This window comes from Camellia sinensis, chromosome 10 (assembly GCF_055761805.1).
Source record: "Camellia sinensis isolate YWXY chromosome 10, ASM5576180v1, whole genome shotgun sequence".
In the NCBI taxonomy this organism is placed as follows: domain Eukaryota; kingdom Viridiplantae; phylum Streptophyta; class Magnoliopsida; order Ericales; family Theaceae; genus Camellia; species Camellia sinensis.
In genome coordinates, this window is record NC_138970.1 from 11,252,593 (window position 1) to 11,277,817 (window position 25,225).

Below are 25,225 nucleotides of genomic sequence, written 5' to 3' on the forward strand. Positions count from 1 at the left end.
AGAAAAGAAAAGAAGAGTGGAGAAGGTAGAAGAATTATCTCTCTAATAAAAAATTATACATATTATTTTGAATTTGGATGATAATGTTAGATCCAAAAAACCAATCTCGAACTTTCTTTAACCCATTTACAAATGGATGTTTTCAAACAACATCAAAGAAATATTGACATTTTCAGGGATTGGTAACACAATCTGACTCCAAACAACATCAAAAGAAAATATTAATGAATGTTTCCATTTTTCTTACAAATTAATAAATCATACAATTTTTAGATATGCCACATTACCCCAACCTAGCAAAGGGTGCAAATGAGTAGAAATTTATGTAGTAGCAAAGGGTGGAAATATATGCTTCTGCACCTAAAGTGGACAAATAGATAGAAAAGCAAACAAAAAGTATATTTTTCATAAATTCAACCGCTAAAGTCAAAAAGCCAACAAATAATTTCATAAAAAATAATTCATCCACCGGGTGGTCAACCACTAAAACGTCTCCAAGATATAACTAAGCTAACCTTTTTTTCACAAAAGCTAGATATGATAAAGAAATATTTCAATGTACATAAGAAAATATCTAACCTGAAAGAAATATTATGAGAATTGAATTATAAACCTTAAAAGATCTAAGAATTGACTTTCTAAGATTGTTTCATTTTTGGGAGGAAAAAAAAAAAGGGAAAAGATAAAAAAATAAATAAATTGGTTTGCTTAATTTATTTTTTTCTTCTATAAATTGGTTTTGCTTCCTCAATTTAAGAAAAGTTATGATACACTGCTTTAGGTATTGATAAATTGCAAATAATGTCTTGCTCATTATGATCTTGTGCGAGAAACTAAACACCAACAATTTAATTCTTTTAAACTGTGTTTAGATTATGAACTTATGGATTTGAAAAACGAGATAAAAATGAAAAAGAAGAAAAAATGTAAATTATATTTTATTCATATTTTACTCACTTTTTTTCCTTTATCTTTCCAAATCTCTAGCTAAAACCCTTAATAGATTACATTTTCTTAAACAAAACCAAGAAAATCTTGAGTAGGGATGAGGTTACCAATTAAAATTTTATTCAAGTCTAAGCATATGAAAAAAAAAACAAAAACAAACAAACAAACAAAACAAAACAAAAAAAAGAAAAAGAAAAAGAAAAAGAAAAAAAAGGAGAAGCTAATCATACTGTAAGGTTTTATCATGAGTTGAAAAATGGTGACAGGTTATCTAACAAAAACGTAAGAACGATAATTCTTAAATTTTCTAAATTTATTTAGCTGGGTTTATAATGGGCAATAAATTATAAATAACACCTCATTACATAGGTTATCTACTTGCTCTATCTAATCATCCCTTCAAGAAGATGGCAAATAGCCATATTTGCTCATGTTTCCATTGGCCTTTTGGCCAAAGCGAGGAGAAGAATGTTGTTATATTCATATAATTTTATATAATACTTTGCCATGTTCATACAATTTTATAGGTGAAAAGAAGTAAAGATTTTCACTACTCTATAAGTTCACCAACTAAGCAAACCCATGCGCAACATGATTTGTAGGGGAAATTATATAAATAGACTCATGATGGGCCCTTATGGGCCTCTCAAGTTCTCTCATACAAATTTAAACTTGAAAAAAAACCTAACCATTTTGTAAATTACTAAGAAACTTAATTGTCTTTTTTTATTTATTGAATGATATGCAATAATAAAATTTTAAAATTTTAAAATTTTAAATGGAATCTAACACATTTTATATGATAAATCACATTAATTAATTAAAAAAATATAATTTATTTAGTTGTATAAACTCATCTCTATTATGGTGGAAGGGTGATATTTTTGAAAAACTTGAAAGTTCAAGGGCAAATTGCATTTTAGTGTATGACAGAAAAATAAATTATGTTTCAGCGATAAAACTTACATACTTTAATCATTAAAGTGATAACCTTTTTCATAATTTTGTAATTTTTTTTTATCTTCTCATTGATTTGCAATTTGCACAAAGTTCAACTTGTTTGTCCTCTAATCGACTGGCGTATAAAAAAATGAAAAAATTGCAAATCAGTTGAAACTTCACAAAATATTTATAAATTCATGAAAAAATTATTCATTTAATAATTAAAGTTGATAAAGTTTACCACTAATTATGAATCTAAAAAAAGAAAGAAAGAAAACTCACACTCATTAATAATTTTTCATAAAAAAATCTTAATTTTTTTAAAATTAAATAAATTATTTGGCTATTATCAATTCATAAATTGATTGTGTTGTGATGGTGATATATTTTGAAGAGATTTTATAAATAAATAAAAAATTATACATCATTTTTGAGATTTTTTTTATGCAAGATTAAACTAAGAAACTCAATTAAACAATGCTGAGGATACATCCTACCAAAAAGGGCAAAAAAAACAATGGCAAGGCTAAAATAATTATGATAATCTTCTTTAGAATTAATTTTTTTTAGTAACTTTTTTATTATTTTATTTTTAGTGAACTTTTTATAAAAATTTCAAAAAAAACCTTATACTTCTAAGTTTTACTACATAATTATAATAACCTTAAGATTCTATGTAAGTTTTTTTGGCCTAATTAAAAAAAACCATGGAGCCATCCCTGTACATCCATAAAATACACACAAATCCATAATTTCCCTGTACAGATGCATATATATATATATATATATAAAATACACACAAATGCATTTAGATAAACATTTAGAATGCCCATTGTATAGATAAACATTATTGAATCAAAGCCCACACAAATACATATATATATATATATATATATCAGTCCCCATTATATATACATCTGTACTTTTTTTTCAGTCCCCAATTAAAATACCTAGATATATATCATTATTGAATATGAATCAAAGCCCATTCCGGTGCACACATATATATATATATATATATAAATATAAAATACTCAGATATATATCAGTCCCCATTATATATGCATATGAAAAATCAGTCCCCATTGCTCACTTGAAAAATCAAAGCCCGGATATTAGTCTCATCCCCAATTAAAAAACACCCTTGCGCAGTGGCTCCATTTGTCAATATTGAAGCGGGTTTGGGGCTGCCATTGTTGATGACGATTGGGATGGTGGATGGAGTGAGGGAGGGAGGGAGGGAGGGAAGAAGAGAGGAGATGAAGAGAGTAATAGGGGGTTTGGGGTTCGGTCGCGGGCAAGGGTTGTGCTCCGACAGGGAAGCACCGGAATGGGCTCCCATGGAGAGAGAGAGAAAGAGAGATGTGTGTTCAAAATTTGAAATCAGAAAGAGATGAGGGGTGTGGGTGAGGGAGAGAATGAGAGGGTGATTGCATTTTGGATTGAATTTTCAGCCTTTGGATTGAATCAATCTAATGGTCTATATTTTGATAAAGGGATAAAAGTCCAAATAGGAGTGAGACATTTTCAACCATTGGATTGAATCAATTTCATGGTGCATATTTTAACACATAGACAAAAGTTGGGTCAAGATTCAAAAACCTTTCTCCCTTATTATATAGATATAACTAAATATCACAAAAACTAAAATTAAAATATGTAGGTTTGGCTAAAATTTCTTGTTCCAAATATTAAAGGATTGATTATCAATTAATCCCATTAAATATATTTAAATATCTTTAAAATCATGTTGACTTTTTAAATACACTAATAAATTCTACATTATCTAAGTTATTCTCATTAAATTCTAATCTATCAAGTTATTTTATAGAATAATGCTTGGGACCCCTTTTGGGGTCACCCCCTCACCCCCCTCTTTGCCACGTGTCGGGTGGTGATTGGAGGAGCAGGAAAAAAAAGAAAAAGAAAAAGAAAGTGTAACCAATGAGAGAGAGAGGGGGTCAAAGAGGGTGGGAAGAAAAGAAGGGATGAATCATTGTTGTATTTTATATTTCATTTCCCAAAAAACTTCACACAAACATTATTCATCACCATGGCCGCCTCCATCCACTATCACCGCCGTCCATCACCATCATTGTTGGGAGGGCCATTAAGTCATGCCCAATCCTCCCAATTCCAGAATAACCCTAACATAGTTATCAATATCTATGCAACCAAACACCCCCTTTGTCCACCTCAGCAAACCAGCATGAAAGCACCGACATGATTTTCCTAACACATTTCAAATTCAAACCGAGTAGGGTTAGAGATACTAAGGTCTCCTTTTGGTAAATTAATATTTTAATTACAAAGTTATTAAGAAAGTCAAAAAATTTATAATTTATATTTAAAAGTTAAAGATTTAATTTTTTCTTCTACTTTTTACATATCTTTTCGTAAAAAGTCAAAAAGTCACCCCAAACATACTAATTTTTTACCTCATATTTTAGCCAAAAAAACTAAAAAGTTACTAAAATAGTCTGTTCTCAAACGAAGCCTAATTGGTGTTTTGAGAAGATGGGTACAAGTCTAGTTTTTTTGGGTTTTTTTTATTATTATTTAATATGAGAGGTAATGTGATTCAAAATTAATAAAAAGTTAACTTTTAGCTTTTTTGTCCCTTCCTAAAACACCCCTAAAGAACGTCTAGTAGAATTTTCTAAATATGATTTAAGAATACAGTTATATTTTGAATTTATAAATTTTGAAATTATAATTTAAGTGTAAAAAATTTATTTGGTGAATGAGTTTTGAAAAGAATTTTGAATTGAGTGGAGAATTTTTAATATGACATATGATATTTGATATAAAAACTTATAACTCATAACTAAATACACAACTTAAAATTTTATTTAAAACTCATAAAAAAATTTTAAAAAATTTTGAATTTTTTTTATTTAAAATATAAAAAATAACTAGTGCCAATTGTTAAATATATATATATATAGTTACTCTTCTGGTCAATTGGCCGATCAATCACTCGGATGTTTGACCAAACGATACCAAATGTTTAAGAGGACGATCGGTTAGTATAATTTTTTCCGTTTAGAAAAGAGTTTTTAAAAATAAATATAAAACTAATTTTAAAAAACTCTAACCAAACAAGACACTCAAAATAAAAAGTACATATGTTTAGAGAGTATTCTCTAAACACAACTTAAAATTTTTATCAAATATCTTCATAAAATGAGTCCCATAAAAGTATGAGTTTATGTCATGTGAGTCACTTCATAGAAATTTTGAGCGACTATCATTTTCCTTTCAAGCCCTCCCCCGCTATATATATAAATCGCTTGTCCACCCCAGACTCTCAATTCATTCCAACGCACATTTTCCTTTCCTTCATCCCAAACAGAAGGAGAGAGAGGGAGGGAGAGATTGGAAAGAAGAAAAACAATCACAACAAAAAAAAACTGAAAACAAAGTCAAAATCACAATCACAAGCACAATAATCCTCTACTACACCCAATATCTGCAAAAAGAAACCCTACATCCAATCAATGGGCGACGTGTACTGCTCGGACTGCAAGCGAGCGACGGAGGTGGTGTTCGATCACTCGGCTGGAGACACGGTTTGCTCGGAGTGCGGTCTGGTTCTGGAATCGCACTCGATCGATGAGACCTCCGAGTGGAGAACCTTCGCGAACGAGTCCGGCGACAACGACCCGGTCCGAGTTGGCGGCCCCACCAACCCCCTCCTCACCGACGGCGGCCTCTCCACCGTCATCTCCAAGCCCAACGGCGTCACCTCTGACTTTCTCTCCTCTTCCCTCGGCCGCTGGCAGAATCGCGGCTCCAATCCCGATCGATCTCTCATCTTGGCCTTCAAAACCATCGCCACCATGTCCGATAGGTCTGTATTACTCTAGTATTAGGTTATATATACATGTATATATATATATAGATATATATATCTATCTGTTCATTGTGAATACCCTAGCTATGGCTCTGTTTGGCTGCTCAGAAAATGTGGGGGAAAGTGAAGGACATATGATGATTTTGGATCTTAGACCATTCGTTGGTTTGCTTGATTGCGACACGTAAATAAATGAAAATACAAGTATTTGGCTTGGCTTAAGTTTTTTTTTTTTTTTTGCTGCCCTTTTCCTTCCTCTTTTGTTGTTTTCCTTCTAAACCTAAATTGGTATAGGATTAGATGTGATATCGTCTTCCATTATATTTTTGTGATTTGTTCATTAGCCAATCAAAAAATTCATGTAATCTTGTAGTTTAATATTTGTTGACATTTGCTTGAAACAAAAATTGTGAAGTTTGCATGGATCAATACATGATGCATATGGATATGAGTTCCAGTTTGGTTAGAATTGACACTATGAAACACGGATATGGGTACAGACGCTAGTAAACATAAAAAATAAATTTTATAATTTGTAGTAGCGGATATATTAGAGAAGAAGAGGCAGAGGGAGCGCGGAAGAGGAGAAGAGACTTACCGTAAGACGTCAATGACAAGAGATTGAGATTTAATTCTGACCGAGAGAGAGGGTTGTTGCGAAAATGCAAACAGAGAAGATGAAGAAAGGGAGAGAGTTGGAGAGGAGACCTACTGGAAAGTAAAGGCGAAGGTGAAGGCATTGATGTTGAGCAATGACAAGATTCGTGATAGAGTGTGAGACTGAGGGAGCGAGACATAGGGTTGCTCTTCTATGGATATGGACAAGGACAAGTCCAAATTCACGACTTTTTAGTTGAATTCTAACAAACTCTCTCTTCTAATTACTTTTCCTATCCCAAAGAAGTAGGTTGACTATTTTTCTCCCAGTATTATTTTCTGTTAATTGAGGTACCTTACTTGAATATAAAGACCAACTTGTTGCATCTCCACCCGAAAATATTGGTCATGATAGGACAATTGGATTCGACATCCTCTGCCGAAAAGATAAAGGTTTACCTGAAATTGCTAACTTACTAAACTTAAAGAAACTATGTTTTTCTGGTACTCTTATCTAAAATTTTCTTATGCGTGTTACACTATTCTCTTCTCTTCTCTTCATTAATTCGTTCATTCTTTCTTTCCTCCCTTATCCTTTTTGGTTCTCATCTTTATATATGATATCTGCAAACATAAATCTAATTTTGTATATTTGTTTTTCAGGTTGGGCCTTGTTGCAACCATTAAGGTATGTTATCCATTATCATAACTGCAGACATGCATACTTTGAAGGAATTACATTCTTTTCTACAATCTTGAAAGTTTATCTGTTGCCCTACTTTATTTTATCGGGTTATTACTTAATGGAGTTGAGGAATTTTTACTTACAGCATTATCTTGGCTTGTCTAATGAGACCAAATTTGTATGCTTTTATATAGATTATTTTTCTTTGCTTTACCTTTCGACCTAAAATTTGGAAATAGAAATAAGAAATACACAGTATCTTTATGTGATCTTTGTCTTGACCTGTTTTTCGTAAATTTGAGAGTCCATTTTTATTCATCCTTTCCTTATCATCACTTGTGCGCATATAATATATATAAATTTTGTGCAGAATTTTGTGGCATGACTTTGTTAATAGTTTCAGGGACTTTACCTGTAGCCTCTCAATAAATGTAATTTTCAATGCTACCAGTTTTTGGGCTTTCAGGTTACTATGTATGTTGATAATGATTAGATCAGCAATGGATGAAGTTAGTAAGCTGACAATGTATTTACCTGTGTAGAGTGGTTCGTTATATTCGTTCTACATACCTTGGTATAGAATTGAGTTATTACTGAGTTATCTGTACTAGGATGCAGGAGGAGATGGCGGTTGAAGTTCTGTCTATACAAATACTCCTCTTCTATGTCACTCAATCTCATTGTGTAATAATTGCTTATTATACCACATTATACTGAATCAGCTCTGTGTATTTTGTTGCTTATGGGTATCCGACATATTTGCCTAGAGTTAGAGTTCTCATGAGCCATTTCTTTAGAACAAATTTTTGAACCAGTCGTCTCATGATTTTGTCTATAAAAAAGGAAGTAAGACCTACTGGTGCATAGTTGCCATTAATAGATAAAACTAATATGGAGTTCAAAACAACTTAGTTGCATCATTTTATGATACTTCTTGAATGTTTCATTCATATTAATTGGGTTAAAATGGCATATGTGGTTTAGCTTTCTTCTTGTTCTTGTGTGTTAATAAAATTCTTTGGGATAATTATACTGATCTCTCATAATGTTTTTTGACGATTATAGGGACCTTTCCTGTAGTTCATAAAATTACACTGCCCGCCCATGCTACAATAAACAGCAACCTCCAATACAACTACTAAAGTATTTCTGTCTATTTGTTAAATAAAAATTAGCACTCTGAACTTTTTCCTTCTACCGCCTGCATGTGGCAATTGAAGGCCATGTTGGCTGAAGCCAAAAGCCCATCATATATATCTAAAAAGTTTAAGAGGATTGAGCCTTTTATAAGAGAACACATTTTTAAGTTCTTCATGCTGTTTCGACGTTGGACTCTAGTTTAAATGAATAAGTCATGGAAGCCTGATCTTTATAACCTCACGTGACCACAGTGTTTTTTTTTTTTTTTTTTCTTATGGCTTTTCAATGTGAGACTGATGTGATCCATTTTGGTGTGAATCTTTTAGATGAATTTTTTTTTTTTTTTTAATAAAAAAAATTTTGTTTCGCAGAAAAGTTTTTTTTATCAAAACATGTAACTGTGATTTCAAAATTCGGAAATGGGTAGGAGTAGCACCGATAGAAGATAAGTTGAGGGATAATAGATTGAGATGGTTTGGTCATATTCAATGGAGACCAACAGAGGCAGTAGTGAAGAGATGCGATGTTGTAATGGTAAATGAAGCTATTAGGGGATGGGATAGGCCTAGATTAACGATGGTTAGCGTTGTAAATAGAGATATGGATCCACTTAATTTAACTAACGAAATGACCTTTGATAGGGCCGCGTGGAGAAGAAGGATTCATGTAGCTGATCCCATTTGATGGGACTTAAGGCTGGTTTGGTTTGGTTATGTAACTGTGGTTTCAATGGAATGGTTGAAGATCATGACTAATAAATTAATGTAGATCACTTGGTAGTAAAAATGCTGCTATATAGCAAAATATTGATTAAAATGTGGAAATTTGAACTTCAAAAGAGTGAAAAACACATATCACTGAGTTTTAGAGGGCTTACTAATACTTCAGAAATTCAAGACCCCATGACCACAACACCTGATTCCCCAGACATATCACTCAATATTCTTGATACACTATGACCAATACCACCACGTGTCCCAATATTGCTATTTAGAACCATGAACCTAGTTTATTGAAATTTGTGGAGCTCTCTATTTTTGTCGATTGTTGTGGAGTTTTGAGAAATGCAATTAACCTCAACTTTGAAGCTTACACAACATTTATTTTATTTATGATGGTCCTGACAATTTGTAATAATCCCTAGCAAAGAGGAAGGCATTTTCTATATATATACACGATGCAAATATCTGAAACATTCCGATTGCCAAGCTGTGCTTGTAGATGTAATCACTTCTACAGTTTGTTTATAATCTGGCCTTTGAGATTTCTGCAGAGTTCTAGTACTTGTATACTACCATGGTAATGCATTTTCTTGATGATGGTTTCTTTTTAGCTTGAAGATTGTTGTTAGTTTCCTTATTTTGTACCTGTGGAATGTTATCCTTCATTTGCTACTGTGCCTTGAAGAATGTACAATTCCTCCATCTGCCTCACCAAGCTTCTTATATAACATATTTCATTCCACTCCCCTTTCTTTGCTTTTCTAGCTTCAGTATCGATGCAAATTGGATACTTCACTTTTTGTTGACGGGGCTTTCTGATTTTTTTCTGAAGGATCGGGCCAATGAGATATACAAGAAGGTAGAAGATCAAAAATCTAGTAGAGGAAGAAACCAGGATGCAATTTTGGCTGCTTGCCTTTACATAGCTTGTCGCCAAGAAGACAAGCCACGTACTGTTAAGGGTACAACCTAAGATTTTTTTTTTTTAAACGTATGGATGCTTCCTGATTTATCTCTCTATGTGAATGAGCTTTGCCTGAACCTATGGATTTCAACTAGAAATCTGCTCTGTTGCCAATGGAGCAACAAAGAAGGAAATTGGCCGAGCAAAAGAATACATCGTGAAACAACTAGAGCTCGAGAAGGGTCAGTCAGTGGAGATGGGTACTATACACGCTGGGGATTTTATGGTGAGGGTTTGGGAAATTAAGCACTTTCTTCAAATAGTTATAGGCAGCTTTTCATATTTTTTTCTTATGATCTTAATTATTTCTTGTGCTTCTGCCACTGACATGAATTTTAAATAAATTCTTTAGAGGCGTTTTTGTTCAAATCTTGGTATGAACAATCAAGCAGTTAAAGCCGCCCAAGAAGCTGTCCAAAAGTCAGAAGAATTTGATATAAGGTAGTTCTGGTTTTCTCTTACATTGCCATCTTTCAAGCAGAGACTGAATCTATTGCATTTGCATATTTAGACTCTCAAGAGATGTACTGATTCTAAATGCTCTCTGCTTCATATGCCAACCATTTATATTAAACAAGATTTAAGGATATGAAAGAGTTGGGAAAGGAGTAACCTTTAAACAAATGGAAGACGGTATTTCTTGTTTTAGATTATTTTTGAGTGTTCAACTTTGTCCCATTTCCGTGGTGGGACTTGAGCACTTAGTTCTATTTAGTTTCACCATGGAAGTGGTGGTGTGTTGGATGGCACTTAAAAATTCCCTTTTGCGCTTTCATTGTGAGACACTTCTTTGATAAGTAAAGTTTTAAATTTCAGACTCTCTTCAATCTTTTTAGCAAGTTTCAATTTACCTGAAATAGAATCTCTGTATTTTATATCCGGATTTGAATAGGAAGCTTGGATTTCTCCAATTGTGTGATGGACTGCTCTTAGTTCCTTTACTGTCCTATTACTTGCAGGAGGAGCCCTATATCAATTGCAGCAGCTGTCATCTATATTATAACACAACTTTCAGATGATAAAAAGCCCCTTAAAGGTAAGCATCATATTATGATTCATTGATTGGGACGTGTATTCATTTGAACCTAGTTGAATACGAGGGTTCTACAAATCACATCTGAACCCATGGCAGCCTCCAGTCACCACCTGTTCTTTTTAATGCCAAAACCAACTATATTGTTTAGAATTCAGCCCATTTGATTAATTGTAGATTCTCCTGAATTTCTTTTCTCAGAAAATGAACGTGCTTATATTGTAGGGTTTGACAGGAGAATCACCTCATTTTCCCCCTCCCCATATATATATATATATATATATTTTATAAATTTGTTTTGGTTGTCTACAGTAAATATCTTTGGACTGATACATCTATTTGGTTCCGCTAATTTTAGTGTTTGGTTATTATCCTACACATTTGTGTGGATTTTAGAGGATGGTATTGTGCATGCAGATGTTTCAATTGCAACGGGAGTTGCAGAAGGGACAATCAGGAATTCCTACAAGGACCTCTATCCCCATATTTCAAAGATAATACCGAGCTGGTATGCTAAGGAGGAGGACCTTAAGAACCTCAGCAGTCCTTGAAATGTTGAGGAAACAATAGTAAAAAAGACAAAAAAGAGTGATTTTGAAGTTATTACTGGAGTGATTTGTTTTGGATGTTGTGAAGGACAGACAAACAAGTTGTACTCCTTTTTCCAAAGGTTGAGTATACATTTGAGTCATAAATTAAGTGCAAACTGCACATTGGTTTTACTCTTTTTTTTGTCTTTTAAAAAATTGCTTATTGTCTTCTTTTAGTTATTGTAATAACGGTTATGTCGGAATATAGTCATTGTAATAATGGCATAGAGTTTTTGTTTTTTTGTAATTTTAATAGAATAACTGACTCATTTGGCTCCTATCACTTGAAACAAAAGGCATTCATTAATGTTTTTAGTTTAAATATATTTCATTGCTAAATATGACAATTCCGTTACAAATTTGTTTGTTCGTCATTCTTAAAAATAAAATAGAGATAGCCAACACGGTTTCAGTGGTTAAAGGGGTTAAAAATGGGATGTGATAATGCTTTGCAGGTGGCTCTCTCCTTTTATTGAAATTTGAGTTCGTCTGTGGTGTGTGGTTAGAACTCTGTTGGTGTTTCGGTGGTAAGTTTCTTTTTATAAGTTGGGTCAAATTAGGTCGGGTCAAATGAGGTCGGCAGTCGGTAATTTCGGGATTTGAACCTATGGATGTCATCATAACATCTTAGAACATTTATTTTTTCAACCCAAAAAAGAAAAAGAAAAAAAAAAAAAACTGATTCTTGAAGTCAAATAGACGATTCTTGGAAGTGATTATGGATGATTACCCATATTTAAAGTTTATTATTTAGGGATGACTGAATGATTGAGGACATCTTGTATTATTTCACCAATTAATATGGTATATGATTTTAATATGCGACGTGGCATTAGCATCGCCCCATCAAGAATTATACTTTGCCTATCAAGAATTATATTTCCTGTGTCTCATTTTTTTTTATCTACCTTTTCATTTTAATGTCACAAAATATTTGTCCACTTTCTATTTTAAAATATTAAATTTTGTTAAATTTTTAAATTTGTCTCTTGTAAATCATTATAAACACATTTTAAAATTCAAATAGAAGGGAATAGAGGGGAAAATATTTCAAAATTTGAATTATATTGTAGTGATTACAATTTTCCTTGGATTTTCTATAATGGACAAATTAATTGGGACAGATGGAGTATGATTTTAATTCTCACCAATTTATATAGAGTGATGCTATTAGTACCCTATCTATTATTTTGGATCCCATTTATAAATTTTGAAACCTTTAAAATTTATTTTCTCCCCCCAAATAATACCAAAATTATTTTTGTGAAAACATTCCATCCATTCAATTGAATGCACACTCTTTACACCCCAAAAAAAAAATCTCTTCCAAAAATCTTAATGTTATGTTTGGTTAGGGAATTTGAAGAGGGATTTAGAAAGAGAAATAAAAAAGGTAAGTGAAATGTAAATAAAACATATTTATATTTCACTTAGTTTTAAATACTTTTTTCCTTTTCCTTTCTAAATCTCTCACTAAATCTTCCAACCAAACAGAGCGTAACAAAACCCAAGAAGAAGAAGAAGAGCCAAGTGTGATTACTATCTCTGCTCTCTCTCTTTCTGTCTCCTCATCCTTTTCTTCGGTTATTAATAATAAATAATAAATGTTCGGTTATCGGTTCCCGAACAAATAAATAATGTCTTTTGGCCATATGTTCGGGAATTTTGAGTAATCAAATGGTTACTACCATTATCACCAGAATATTGCCGCTAAAGGGTTTTCAAAGTTTTGAGGATGAGTAAGTTTTGAATGTGAGATTTGGAGAAGATGGATGGGTGGTGATGGAAGTGAGTGCTCTCATAAATCCCAATTTATGATGTCGTGGTATGTGGGTTTAATTGTGAGATTGGGTGTCCCAAGATTAATGATGTCATTTTTAGTAATTTTATTTAAGATTTTTTTGGGGTAATTTATTTATTTTTTATTTGAGGTTATTATTGTAATATAAAAAAAGCTAAAAATTAAAGGGTTCAAAATAATTCGTGGAGTACTAATAGCAGCACTCTTTATATATATATATATATATATTATTTTAGGATAAATTACAAATATACCTCCTGAGGTTTGCTTAAAGTACAGATTGCTCCTTGTGATTTGAAAAATTACGAACATCCTTTTGTCAAATTTTTTTATTTAACAGAATTAACTGAAAAAATGAAATTCATAATTGCTCTCTTATATAATATTAAAATTACCTAAATTATTAATTAAAATATATTTTTAATATTATTAAAAATTGTTAATTAATTTGATAATTTATTATAATTTATTATAAAATTATAAATATCAATGACTGAAATGCAACATTTAAATTTTAAAAAAATACAACATTTTTATATACCAATATAATAATGGCATTGAGATATGTATGCATGTGATCCACTTGGACCGCACATCGGCCGATACCTTGCTTCCTTTTTAGTCATTCGTCAACACAATGGCCTCGTTTGGCCTCGTTCAGAAAGATGATTATTTTCATAGGGTATTTTAATTTTTAATTATTTTAATAAGATAAAACATTTTTATTTAAGAAAAAGATTAATTTTTTTTTTAGTTAGCAGTGATATTTGTGAGAAAAAAATAAAAAAATAATAAATTTAATGTGATATTTTATCTTATTGATTATTTTAATATATTTTATCTTTTGTGGATTTTAACTCCAAAAAAGCCTAAATTGACTTCCCAAACACTCCCTATTGAAAGAGTAAATTATAAATACACCTCTTCAGGTTTGATAAAAATTTGAATCACCCATGTGATTCTAGAAATTACATTCCACCCCCGAGATTTTTAATTTCATAATAAATCGCCTATTTTATTAATAAATCATCAAGTCAATTAACAGTTTTTAATGATGTTAGAAATATGTTTCAATTAATAATTTAAGTAATTTTATTATTGCATAGAAAATCAATTATAAATTTTATTTTTTTAGTTAATGTTTTTAAATAAAAAATTCTAATAAGGAGTATTTATAATTTTTCAAACTATAGTGGGTAATTTACACTTTAAGCAAACTTCAAGGGATATATTTATAATTTATCCTAAATATAATTTTAAAATACGAATTATCACTTTTAATTTTAAAAATTATAAATTATTTTCTTATCAGATATTTTTATTTAATAAAATTAATAAAAAAATAAAATTTATAACTATTTTTATATAATAATAAAATTACATTTAAATTTATTAATTGATTTTTCTAATTTATTAATAAAATAAATTATTTATTATACGACTAAAAACTTAAAAAAGTAAGATATAAGTTTCAAAATTATAAAAATAATTTGTATTTTAAATAAGTTTTAAAGTTGTATTTGTAATTTAATCCCACATAAAAAGTATCCAAGGAAAGCCCCCTCACATACTCTTTGATTTCACACCAAGCTTGATGCTTCAAGGACCACCACAACAGAGTGCAATCAGCAAGATCGATCTCAATCTGATCTTCCAGATCTGGAGGTATTTAATCTCATCATCAATCTCTTATGATCTCATCAATCTGAACTCCTTATCTTTGTTTTAGGATTTTAGATCTTCAGAACTATTTCTAAGAAAATGGTAAAATTAGGAGAATTGTAAGAGAGTTGTTGATTTAGTGGTGTTGATGGAAGTTATTGATCGAGAAAGAGAAAGATGGGTCGATGGATCTTATTTTTGGGATTGGAAGAGAGATAAATGGGAGATTATTGGGGTTTTCACAGTGCTAATTGTTGGTATGAGTGGTCTTGGGAATATTTCTTCTAACTATGTATGCCTATAGCCGGCGTGAGGGTTTGATTTTTTGATAATAATTATTTAATATTTTTGGATGATGTATGGAATGAAACCAGAATTAAGAAGAGTAACCATCATCTAATGAATTGAATTGAAAGATCAAACACTCCTTTTACCCACAACACACTCTCACCCATTTTTGTATTTAATTTGAATGTGAGATTCAACACCCATTTCACCGACAACACGCACTCACCCTTTCACCAACAACACACACTCACCGTTCATACTGAATTGAATTGTGAGATCAAATACCCATATCACCCACTACACCCTCTCAACCTTTCACCCACAACACCCTCTCACCTTTTTATATTGAATTGAACTGAGAAATCAAGCACCCATTTCACCCATAACATTCACTAGCCTACTTTTATATTAAAATGAACCGAGAAATCAAATACTCATTTCACTCATAACACTTGCTAGCCTACGTTTATATTGAATAGAATTGAGAGATCAAACACCCTTTTTTTATCCGCCACACTCCTATCACTCACTTTATATTGAATTGAACGGAGAGATCAAACACCCTTTCTATGCATTTATAGTCATCAGCTGAAGGTACTTCATTGTCAGAGGCATAAAATGATCTATACTTCGAGATTAGAGAATTGTTTCCATATTTTCTATGGGTCCTTGTGGTAGGTTCTTGATGATTTTCAAAATTTTGAGGAGAAAAATTACCTTTTTTTCCAAGTGGATGAAGGATGAAACATGTAGTGGTCATCCTATGCAAGAGAATCTTGCTTTGGAGGAGAGAAAAATGGATCATGGAAGGAACGGGTTTTGGAGGCTTGCAGAGAAGTCTGATTTAGCGCTCAAGTCACAAAGGGGACTCTTCCCCTCAACCATTACCTGCCACTATCTGATCAAAATGTTGCTAAGAGTGTTGTTTCCCTATCACCGCCACTTTTGTAGATGTGCATGTCAAGATCAGTGAGGCATGGTTTGTTAGTTGTTTCCGCATATCAAGCTACTCCAAGATTGGTTGTAGCTCCTCCCATAGCTGATGAGAAGGCGCTTTATGTATATGCAATAAGGACGACCGTGGATGCCAATGACGAAATGTGTTGTGAATACCCAATGTAATCCTGATTTTAATTGTGCTATGCAAAAAGTTTGGATCACCAGATTCAACATTTGGGCCACCTATATCCCTTGATCTGCTTTGACAGGAAAATTTATGATTTGAATATCCCACTTGTATTTGGATTGAAGTGCCAATTTTTTGTTAGCAAATTGGAGTGGTGCATTTCTTGCAATTTTTTTTAAAATGTAAATTTGAGAAGAATTTGATTTTGTTGTTTTGATTTTAATATGTTTTGATGATTTTCAATTTTTGTGATGCATAACCTTATTGAAACTTTAGTTGAAGCAGTCTTTTGGGAAAGTATCATATTGTATCTCATGGAGTTTGTTCAAAACATCATATTTTACAGTTGTGATCTTCAAGTTTATTGTGACTAGAGTTGGTTAAATTGACAAATTTGTTTGAGTTTAACATGGGGGCTTTTAAATATTAAAAAATAAAAATAAAAAAATGGAGAAGATCTAGTCTTGCTTAAATGGAGAAACTAACACACTGTTTATGGGCCATGTTTGTTTCACTGCAAAATTACATGCAAATGTGTAAAACATATTTTATTTTAAAATAAACAAAAGTTCTTAACAATTAAAAAAATAACTTGTTATTTGTCGACTTTTTTTTTTCAACTTAGGTTTGTTCTGGGAACTATTTAATTGATTTTTTGACTTTTTACTAAAAAAAAAAATACAAAAAGAAAAAATATGAATTATCTGTTTGATTGTATTTTTTTTTTTAAAAAAAAAACCATTTTCAGTGGTTATCAAACTTCACCTTATTAACAACTAGACAATGCAAAACTTTATGGCCCTTTCGTATTGGTACTCTGTATAGGAAAAAACTGTTCAATAATCTTGAAGAGAATATATACTTTAAGATTAATCATCATATATTATGTTTTTTTTTCATATTTCTCAATTATTTAACACAAAATCATAGATTCTATATTCTCTATCAATCACAACACCTTTGAGCACCAAAGGTCGTGCTCCAGGAGCACCCGATAACCACTCGTGTAGGTGGGAATGGATAATATTGGTTAATTTCTTAATAATTATTTTCAAGGACGAATTACACTAACGGTCGCTGTAGTTTAAGGCTTGTGTCAGTTTGATCCTTTACCTTACAATTATGATACATTTGACCTTAAATTTTGAATCTCATTTTAAATAAAGACTATTTAAGACATCGTTTCTTTTGCAAACGAAAAATACTCTATTTCAAGGACAAAGTTACAATTGGATAAAATATAAATTAGTTTAACAAAAATAAATGTCAAAAAGTTATTTTTGAATTTTTACAAATTATTTCTACCTACCAAAGATAAATTATACAAAAATGATAAATCTTTTACATTTTTATTTTTTTATTAAATTAATTTTTATTATGTGTTTGGATGATGATCATGCAATGGGTAGTTGTTTTTGTTATTTTTTGGATGGTTATTATGTAATAGATGATTATTTTTATTGTTAACATATTTTTTTTTTATGGTTATCATGTAATGGATAATTATTAAGCTTTTAATATGTAATTGATACGTTTAATATATGAAATATTTTTAATTTTTAATTTTTTTAATTTAATGAATTTGTTTAATATTGATATCAAAGTTGTCACCATATTTGACTTTTGAAAAAATAAAAATTAATTTAATGAAAATAAATTAAATTAAAAAAATTACTTTTACCCTTCCAAAAGATGAAATTATATAAAAATGATGTGTTTTTAATTTTTTTTACCAATTTAATTTTTAATTTCTATAAAAAAAATTCTGAAAATCAAACCAAACATAACTTTATAACCAAGAAAGTACCAACATTATTAATTAAAAAAAGGCCTTATATTTGAAACAATATATAAGTTAACCAACCCAAAATAAGTTGTATGATAATTTTGTCTTGCAAAGAAAACATATTTGATTGTTCTTATTTGAAACAAGATTTAAAATTCAAGATCAAATGTATCATAATGGAAAAGTCAAGTACCAAAGTGACATAAGTTTCAAACTATAGAGACTGTTAGTGTAATTCGTCCTACTTTCAATTTAAAACTAAAATTGAAGGTAATTATTAAGTTGTCTTGGAGCATTATGTGTCATTTTTTACATGATGCTTCAAATTAATTATATAGTAAAAATAAAAGTAATACTATATAAACAAAAAAAAATTTGTACATAAATTTCATATATAATGATATGGTTCATTATGGACCATTTACTTTAAAACAAAATATCAATGAAGATAAATTTATTACAATAATGACAATGCTATATCATTTTTGTCAATTTTTTTTTTTGTTATATTTAGTATTTTATGTACAAAAATTACAAGTATAACATCTTGACTCATCTTGATTAAGTGATTGTAAGATAAAAGGTAATTCATTTAATAATTTTTTATTGAGTAATGTCACATGCTGCTCTATGAATATGTGATTATTTTTTTTAAACAATAACCTTGGTTTACATCTAACCAATAACGTTGAGATAGTTTTAAAAAAAATAAAAAAATAAAAACCAATAACGTTGTGAAAAAAATTTGGAGGTGGAACAAATGTTAATTTACCTTTAATAAATAATAAAATGATAATGAAAAAAAAAATATTGGAAGCATTACATATATAATATCTTTAAAACTACTTAATAATTTTTTTTTAGAAAGGTTCAAATTCCAAATTATGATGGAATCTTTGTCCACCGACGGAGGCAATTCATCAAAATGAAAAATTATTAGGTGCTCAAGAGCTACCACGTGTAGGGGTGAGCAGCGGATATATCAATCCGTTAAAATCGACCGAATCGAACCGATCCGTCGCATTTTGAACGGATGCGTGATGACGAGCGGACGGTTACGGATTGATTTTCTCCAATCCGCCAATTTGGCGGACGGATGGCGGATTTAAACTTCTTTTGGTCGCAACCGAACCGCCAAACCTTGAGCACCCTTAGTAATTTATAAGATTTTGTGTTTTCAATTTGTTTAAATATTTTGTTTGTGTTTTCAATTGAAAAAGAGTTCAAATATTCTGTTGAAATTTTTTTTTCAACTTGGATATATTTTTTGAATTGAAAAAAATAAACATATTATTTATCTATATTTTTTGGTTTTTAAATCTAACTCTAAAAGTAATAAATAGAACATATAACATATGCTGATTGGTTTTTGTTTTCAAAAACATATATAAATGTAACAATACAGAGACATACAATCTCTACTATTCTCTGCTCATGGTTTTGATGGTTTGAATTGTTTTTATATTTTAAGAACCACAGATTGTAATATTTTATGTGGACGAGGCATGCAGTGATTGTGATATTCTAAAGTTTCAAACTTTCTTTCTTTGGATGATGCATGCAGTAATTGTAATACCTTTTTTTTTTTTTTTTTTTTTTTGAGGAAGTGCACAAGTTGAACTATGTTGAAAATTTATAAAATTTCAAACCGCCAAACCGATTCGCATCCATCCGCCAAACCGCCAATCCACATCCGCCGGATTGGCGGACGGATACGGATTGATTTTCTCTAATCCGTCAATCTGACAGACGGATGACAAATTGAAGGTTTCGTAGCCGCAACCGACCCGCGCGCACCCCTAACCACGTGTACTTAGCATTAGCTAATTACCAATTGTCATATTCTTTTTCTATATCTCAATATAAAATTATATGTCTCCTTTTCTTTACTAATCACAATTTCTTTGGGACACTACCAAATCTTGCCCAAGATCACTAAATAACCTCTCTATGACAATGGCTTTGTTTGGCAAGATGGTTATGGTTAATTTAGCCAATTAAAAAATAAAATAGACTAAAAAATAAATAAGACAAATGCCTTGCTTGGAAAGTTGATTATTTTAATTAGTTATTTAGGATTTTGACTATTTTATTCTGGCTAAAAAAGTTATGTTTAAAAAATTAGTTGGCTCTTTTTTGTAATTGATTTGTTGATTGTGAGAGAAAAAATAAAATAATTATAGTTTGTATGTGATATTTTGTCTTATTGACTATTTTAGTATATTTTGTCTTTTAGTCAAATATTTTAACCCAACTCTCTTCCCAAACAAGACCAAAATATCACATCCAAATTATAATCATTTCATTTTTTCTCTTACAAAACTACAAAAAAACTAAAAGTTCATCCCAAATGATTTTTTTTTTTTATAATTAGGTTAAATAGCTAAAAAATTAAAAAGTCAAAGATAAAAAAATCAATAAGTCACTATAAGTTGGAGATTTATTTAAAGGTTGTTTGAGATGATCTAAATAAATATACTTTTTGATTTTTTATGAAATACAGGTTGTGTATGGGTTGGGTTTGAAGTGATGTGATTTAAATAAGATGACGTGATTTAAATATGATAGTGACTTTTTGACTTTTTTAGGTTATGACAAACAAGGCCTAATATTTTAACCAAGAAGTTAAAAAATTACTATAAGTTGTCACATTGATCTTTTTATATTTCTGTACATTTTTTTTTTTATAAAAAAAAATTAAAAACCAACTAAAACAGTCAATTTCTAAACAAGGGTGCTTGGGATTTGGTTTTTTATTTTATTTTGATTTTGGTCTGTAGAGATTTTTTTATTTAATTTTTCAAAATGCTAAAGGCTACTAGATTCAATTCAATGAGACGAACCCAAAAAAATATTTTTAAAATTTTTTTTCAATAAAGACAAAAATAAGTCAAAAATAATAAACTTCTTTTGTTTATTTTGAATTTTTAAAATTCTTTTATCAAATTTTTGAAAAAATTAATTTTTAGATTCGTTTATGCAAGACAGACTGAAAAGATAAATAAAATTAACATATTTTTTTAAAAAAGTCACTAAAGTAAAAAAAATTCAAAAAAAGAAGTGTATTAGCTTATGTTTTTAAAGTCCACAAACATAGTTAGAGACCATTTGTTATGTGGTTATTTTAGTTCCAAAAAAAAATTATTAAAATAATTCAAAATTAAAAATTATCTTACCTTCTAATTTAATTTTTTTTTTATAATTTTTTTGCAAATTTCCTCACAAAAAATCAAAATACTTTTCTAAACATATTCATTTCTTTTATCTTATGGTTTAATTTAAAAAAAAAATCAAAAAAAGGGAGCCTTTTAATAGTCAATAAAGTAGACATTGGGTTTAATTCAGTAGTCCTATAGTAATATCTTAAAATATGGTGAGAAGAATGTTGTAAATTTAAATTGATAGAGCAGTAACAATCCTTTAATTATAATATAATTTTATTAATAAATTAACATTTTATAATCTTTGAAGGAGGAGAAAAAAAAAAAGAATAGTCAATAAAAAAAAGTAACCCCTCAAATCACACCATTTGGTTGTAGTGCATCATGGTAGACACGATCACATATTTTACATCTTGTCAAATTTCTTTCAATGTCACTCCTCATTTGTATGGGGTGTTGGTTCTTTGTTTTTTTGATTCAAAAGAAGGAATGGGATGTCGGTTCTTTGAATTTTCCACACCGACCTCTCCTTAATTATTCAATGTACATTCTCAATTTATTTCACAACATTGTTGAATTTACAAAAATAAAATATAAAATGTATACATTAATTATGTTATGCAATTGAAATTTATTTGAAGTATGACTTATATTACAATGGTGATGATACACTTATAGTTTTTATACTATACTTATGTGTACTTAACATTATTATTTATTTCTTCCCATTGCATCCCCTTATCTCGTCTTATTTGTGTATATTTTTCTTGTCGTAATAGGAAAAAAAAAATAAAATAAAAAAATAGAAGGAAAGAAAATTTTTCTCTTGTAAATATATTAAATATTTTTGTGCATATTTATATTTACATATAATTTAGTTTCCAAACATAATAATATTGAACCACCAAAATATTACACTCATTTCACATTTTTATCTCTTATCATTTTATTTTAACTATTATTACTAATCACAACGTTATTTCTCATGTAACATATTTTCTTTCTTTTTTATTTATATCATTATTTTCAAGGGTTCCAAATTATCCTAACAACGCCATGCTCTTGTTACCTTATTGATTTCCTGGCTCCGATACAATCTTTTTAATTTTTTTTGAAAAAATATATAAAAAAAATAGAGAAGTAATGTGATTTTTGAGAACTCTGCTAAAAGTTAATTTATTAATTTTTTTATTTTTTTACACATTTTTAAAATTAAAAAAAAAAAACACAATAAATCAACTTGTAACATACTTCCAAAATAAGTTTTGTCATGTTGCCATGCCTACTATCCGTTGTGACAATGACATAACAACGCTATAAATTATTTTGAGTTAATGCTTCGTATTAATTGCGCACAAATAAATGTTTCAAATTAATTTGCGACATTTGCACCTGCCATGAAACAAATTTTCCCTCTTATGGGTAGGAAGTTGGTATGTTAGGCTTTCCGACTAGAATTGGCAGGTAATAATATCACAAATATCTTGATGACTTTTTTAGGAAGTGTTCCGAGAATGGTAATAAAATGAGTAATACTACCAATTTATTTTTATTAATCCAAAAATTACTCATAATTTTATTTTGTAATTCAAATCCATTCTACGTATGGATCTCATATTATATAAATTAATTTTTACCGCACAATCACCTACTTAGAATTTTCTGCATAAATTAAATTTAATTATTGCAAGTAAAAAAATAAGATTAAGGCCTGGTTTGGGGTGTTTCAAAAAATTCAAAACGTTACAAAAAAAAGTCAAGAAGTCATCACTATTCACAAATTTAAAATATAAAAATATTAATATACATAATATTTTAATACAAATCAACTTTATACCACTGTAGGTATTGACGTGAAAGAAGAGTGCAATGAAAGGAACAAAAAAAAAAAATTACATATATATTTACCAAGTTTAATGGTAATGTTGGGTCCGTGGGGGCCACCACGGGTCCCGTTTTGATAATTTGAACCGTTCAATATATAGAACTCGTCCAGTACTATATAATTGTAAAAAATTACAGTGATCGGATATCGCTAACTACACGATCAAATCAGTTTTGTATAAAAAATGGATAGTGTTATAGTTAACAGTTGACAAAAAATTAATACGATCAGATAGCTATCAATATCCAATCAACGTGATTTTTAACAAACAAATAGTACTTGACGAGTTCTACATATTGAACGGTTCCGATTATCAAAACAGGACCTGTAGTGGGCCCCACAGGTCGAACAACACCGTCCAATTTATCCCCAAAAAGGAGGTAATCATTTCCCATCTCCTAACCAACCCATTACATTGCCCAAGGTGTATGGGCTACTTCACTAACTTCTCCTATACACTTAGGAGTGTTTTGAGAAATTAGTAAAAAGTTGACTTTTTTGTTTTTTGACTTTTTTGGCAAAAAGCTAGGTTCTTTTGGGTTAAAAAGTTGACTTTTTTAGCTTGTTGCCAAAATGCTCATTATTTATATAATTTTTTAATACACATTTTTTCGTAAAAAGTCAAAAAGTTAACCAAAATATCTATGTTTTTTTTCTCAACTTTTTAGTCTAAAAAGACAAAAAATGTACTTATTTAAGACATCTCACACAACCCCTAAAATAAAACTTAGATAAAAATTAGAAGCTGAAAAATATAATTTATTCATTGTAAAGATAATAGAGTAAAGTGAAAATCAAATGAAATTCAAAAAGTGAAAAATATAATTTATCCTCTTTTTTTTTTTTTTTTTTTGGCATTAAAAAAAGATCGGAATGGGTTTGGGTACGGTTATAGGATGCCCTACCAATGAGGAGGTATGATATGCAGCCGGACAAAACAAACATGCTATAATCAAATGGGGAAATGGTAGAGAGCTCTAAATCTAGAGTTCTAATTTGAGCTCTAGTGTTGTGTTAAAATAAAAAAAAAAAAAAAAAAAGACACAAACATCACATCAGGGTGGATTCCACCTTCCCATTAGAGCTATTAGAGCTCTTATATTAGAGCTCTAAAGCATTTTTGAATCAAATGTGGGTGGCTGCCATGGGAACACAACGGCAGTGTTATGCGGCCAGGAAGCCTATATTTTGAGATTTATTTTTGATAATTTAAATAGTTAATTTTTAAAATAATTGGATATTAATAATTCTTTTATTGAATTATATTAGTTTAATTTTTAAAATAATTGGATATTAATAATTCTTTTATTGAATTATATTTGTATTCAGTTTTGTAATTGAAATCACATTTACCATTATTATTTTTAAATATTTAATCAACGTGATTTTTTACAAACATATAGTACTCGACGAATTCTACATATTGAACGATTCCGATTACCAAAACAGGACATGTAGTGGGCCCCACAGGCCGAGCAACACCGTCCAATTTATGCCCGAAAAGGAGGAAATCATTTCCCATCTTCTAACCAGCCCACTACACTGCCCAAAGTATATGAGCTACTTCACTAACTTCTCCTATACACTTAGGAGTGTTTTGGAAAGCTGGTAAAAAGTTGACTTTTTTGCTTTTTGACTCTTTTGGTGACTTTTTTGGCAAAAAGCTGGGTTCTTTTGGATAAAAAAATTGACTTTTTTAGCTTGTTGCCAAAATGCTCCTTATTTATATAATTTTTTAATACATATTTTTTCGTAAAAAGTCAAAAAATTAACCAAAACATCCATTTTTTTCTCAACTTTTTAGTTTAAAAAGATAAAAAATATACTTATTTAAGACATCTCAAATAACCCCTAAAATAAAATTTAGATAAAAATTAGAAGCTGAAAAATATAATTTATTCATTGTAAAGATAATAGAGTAAAGTGAAAATCAAGTGAAATTCAAAAAGTGAAAAATATAATTTATCCTTTTTTTTGTTGGCATTAAAAAAATATGGGATTGGGTTTGGGTACGGTGATAGGATGCCCTACCAATGAGG

The 25,225-nt window shown here is 30.0% G+C and overlaps 1 protein-coding gene and 1 long non-coding RNA gene across 2 annotated transcripts; both read left to right on the plus strand.

Moving 5' to 3' along the window:
• Positions 1-5,115: 5,115 nt before the first annotated feature.
• LOC114274361 (transcription initiation factor IIB-2) lies at positions 5,116-11,755 on the plus strand. Its single transcript, XM_028216269.2, has 7 exons — positions 5,116-5,743; positions 7,007-7,031; positions 9,723-9,852; positions 9,950-10,080; positions 10,207-10,295; positions 10,814-10,890; positions 11,305-11,755. The coding sequence occupies exons 1-7, from the start codon at positions 5,391-5,393 to the stop codon at positions 11,436-11,438; spliced, it is 939 nt and encodes a 312-aa protein (XP_028072070.1). The 5' UTR covers positions 5,116-5,390; the 3' UTR covers positions 11,439-11,755.
• A 3,017-nt stretch (positions 11,756-14,772) lies between these two features.
• On the plus strand, positions 14,773-16,597 carry LOC114274362 (uncharacterized). The gene is made up of 2 exons (XR_003633389.2): positions 14,773-14,943; positions 15,907-16,597. It is a non-coding gene; the product is annotated as an uncharacterized LOC114274362 (long non-coding RNA).
• The last annotated feature ends 8,628 nt before the right edge of the window (positions 16,598-25,225 follow it).

Coding starts and splice junctions, on each gene's coding strand:
- LOC114274361 (XM_028216269.2), top strand. CDS start 5,391: ATGGGCGACGTGTACTGCTCGGACTGCAAGCGAGCGACGGAGGTGGTG. Junction 10,296..10,813: donor TCAGAAGAATTTGATATAAG/GTAGTTCTGGTT, acceptor TATTACTTGCAG/GAGGAGCCCTATATCAATTG. Junction 10,891..11,304: donor TGATAAAAAGCCCCTTAAAG/GTAAGCATCATA, acceptor TTGTGCATGCAG/ATGTTTCAATTGCAACGGGA.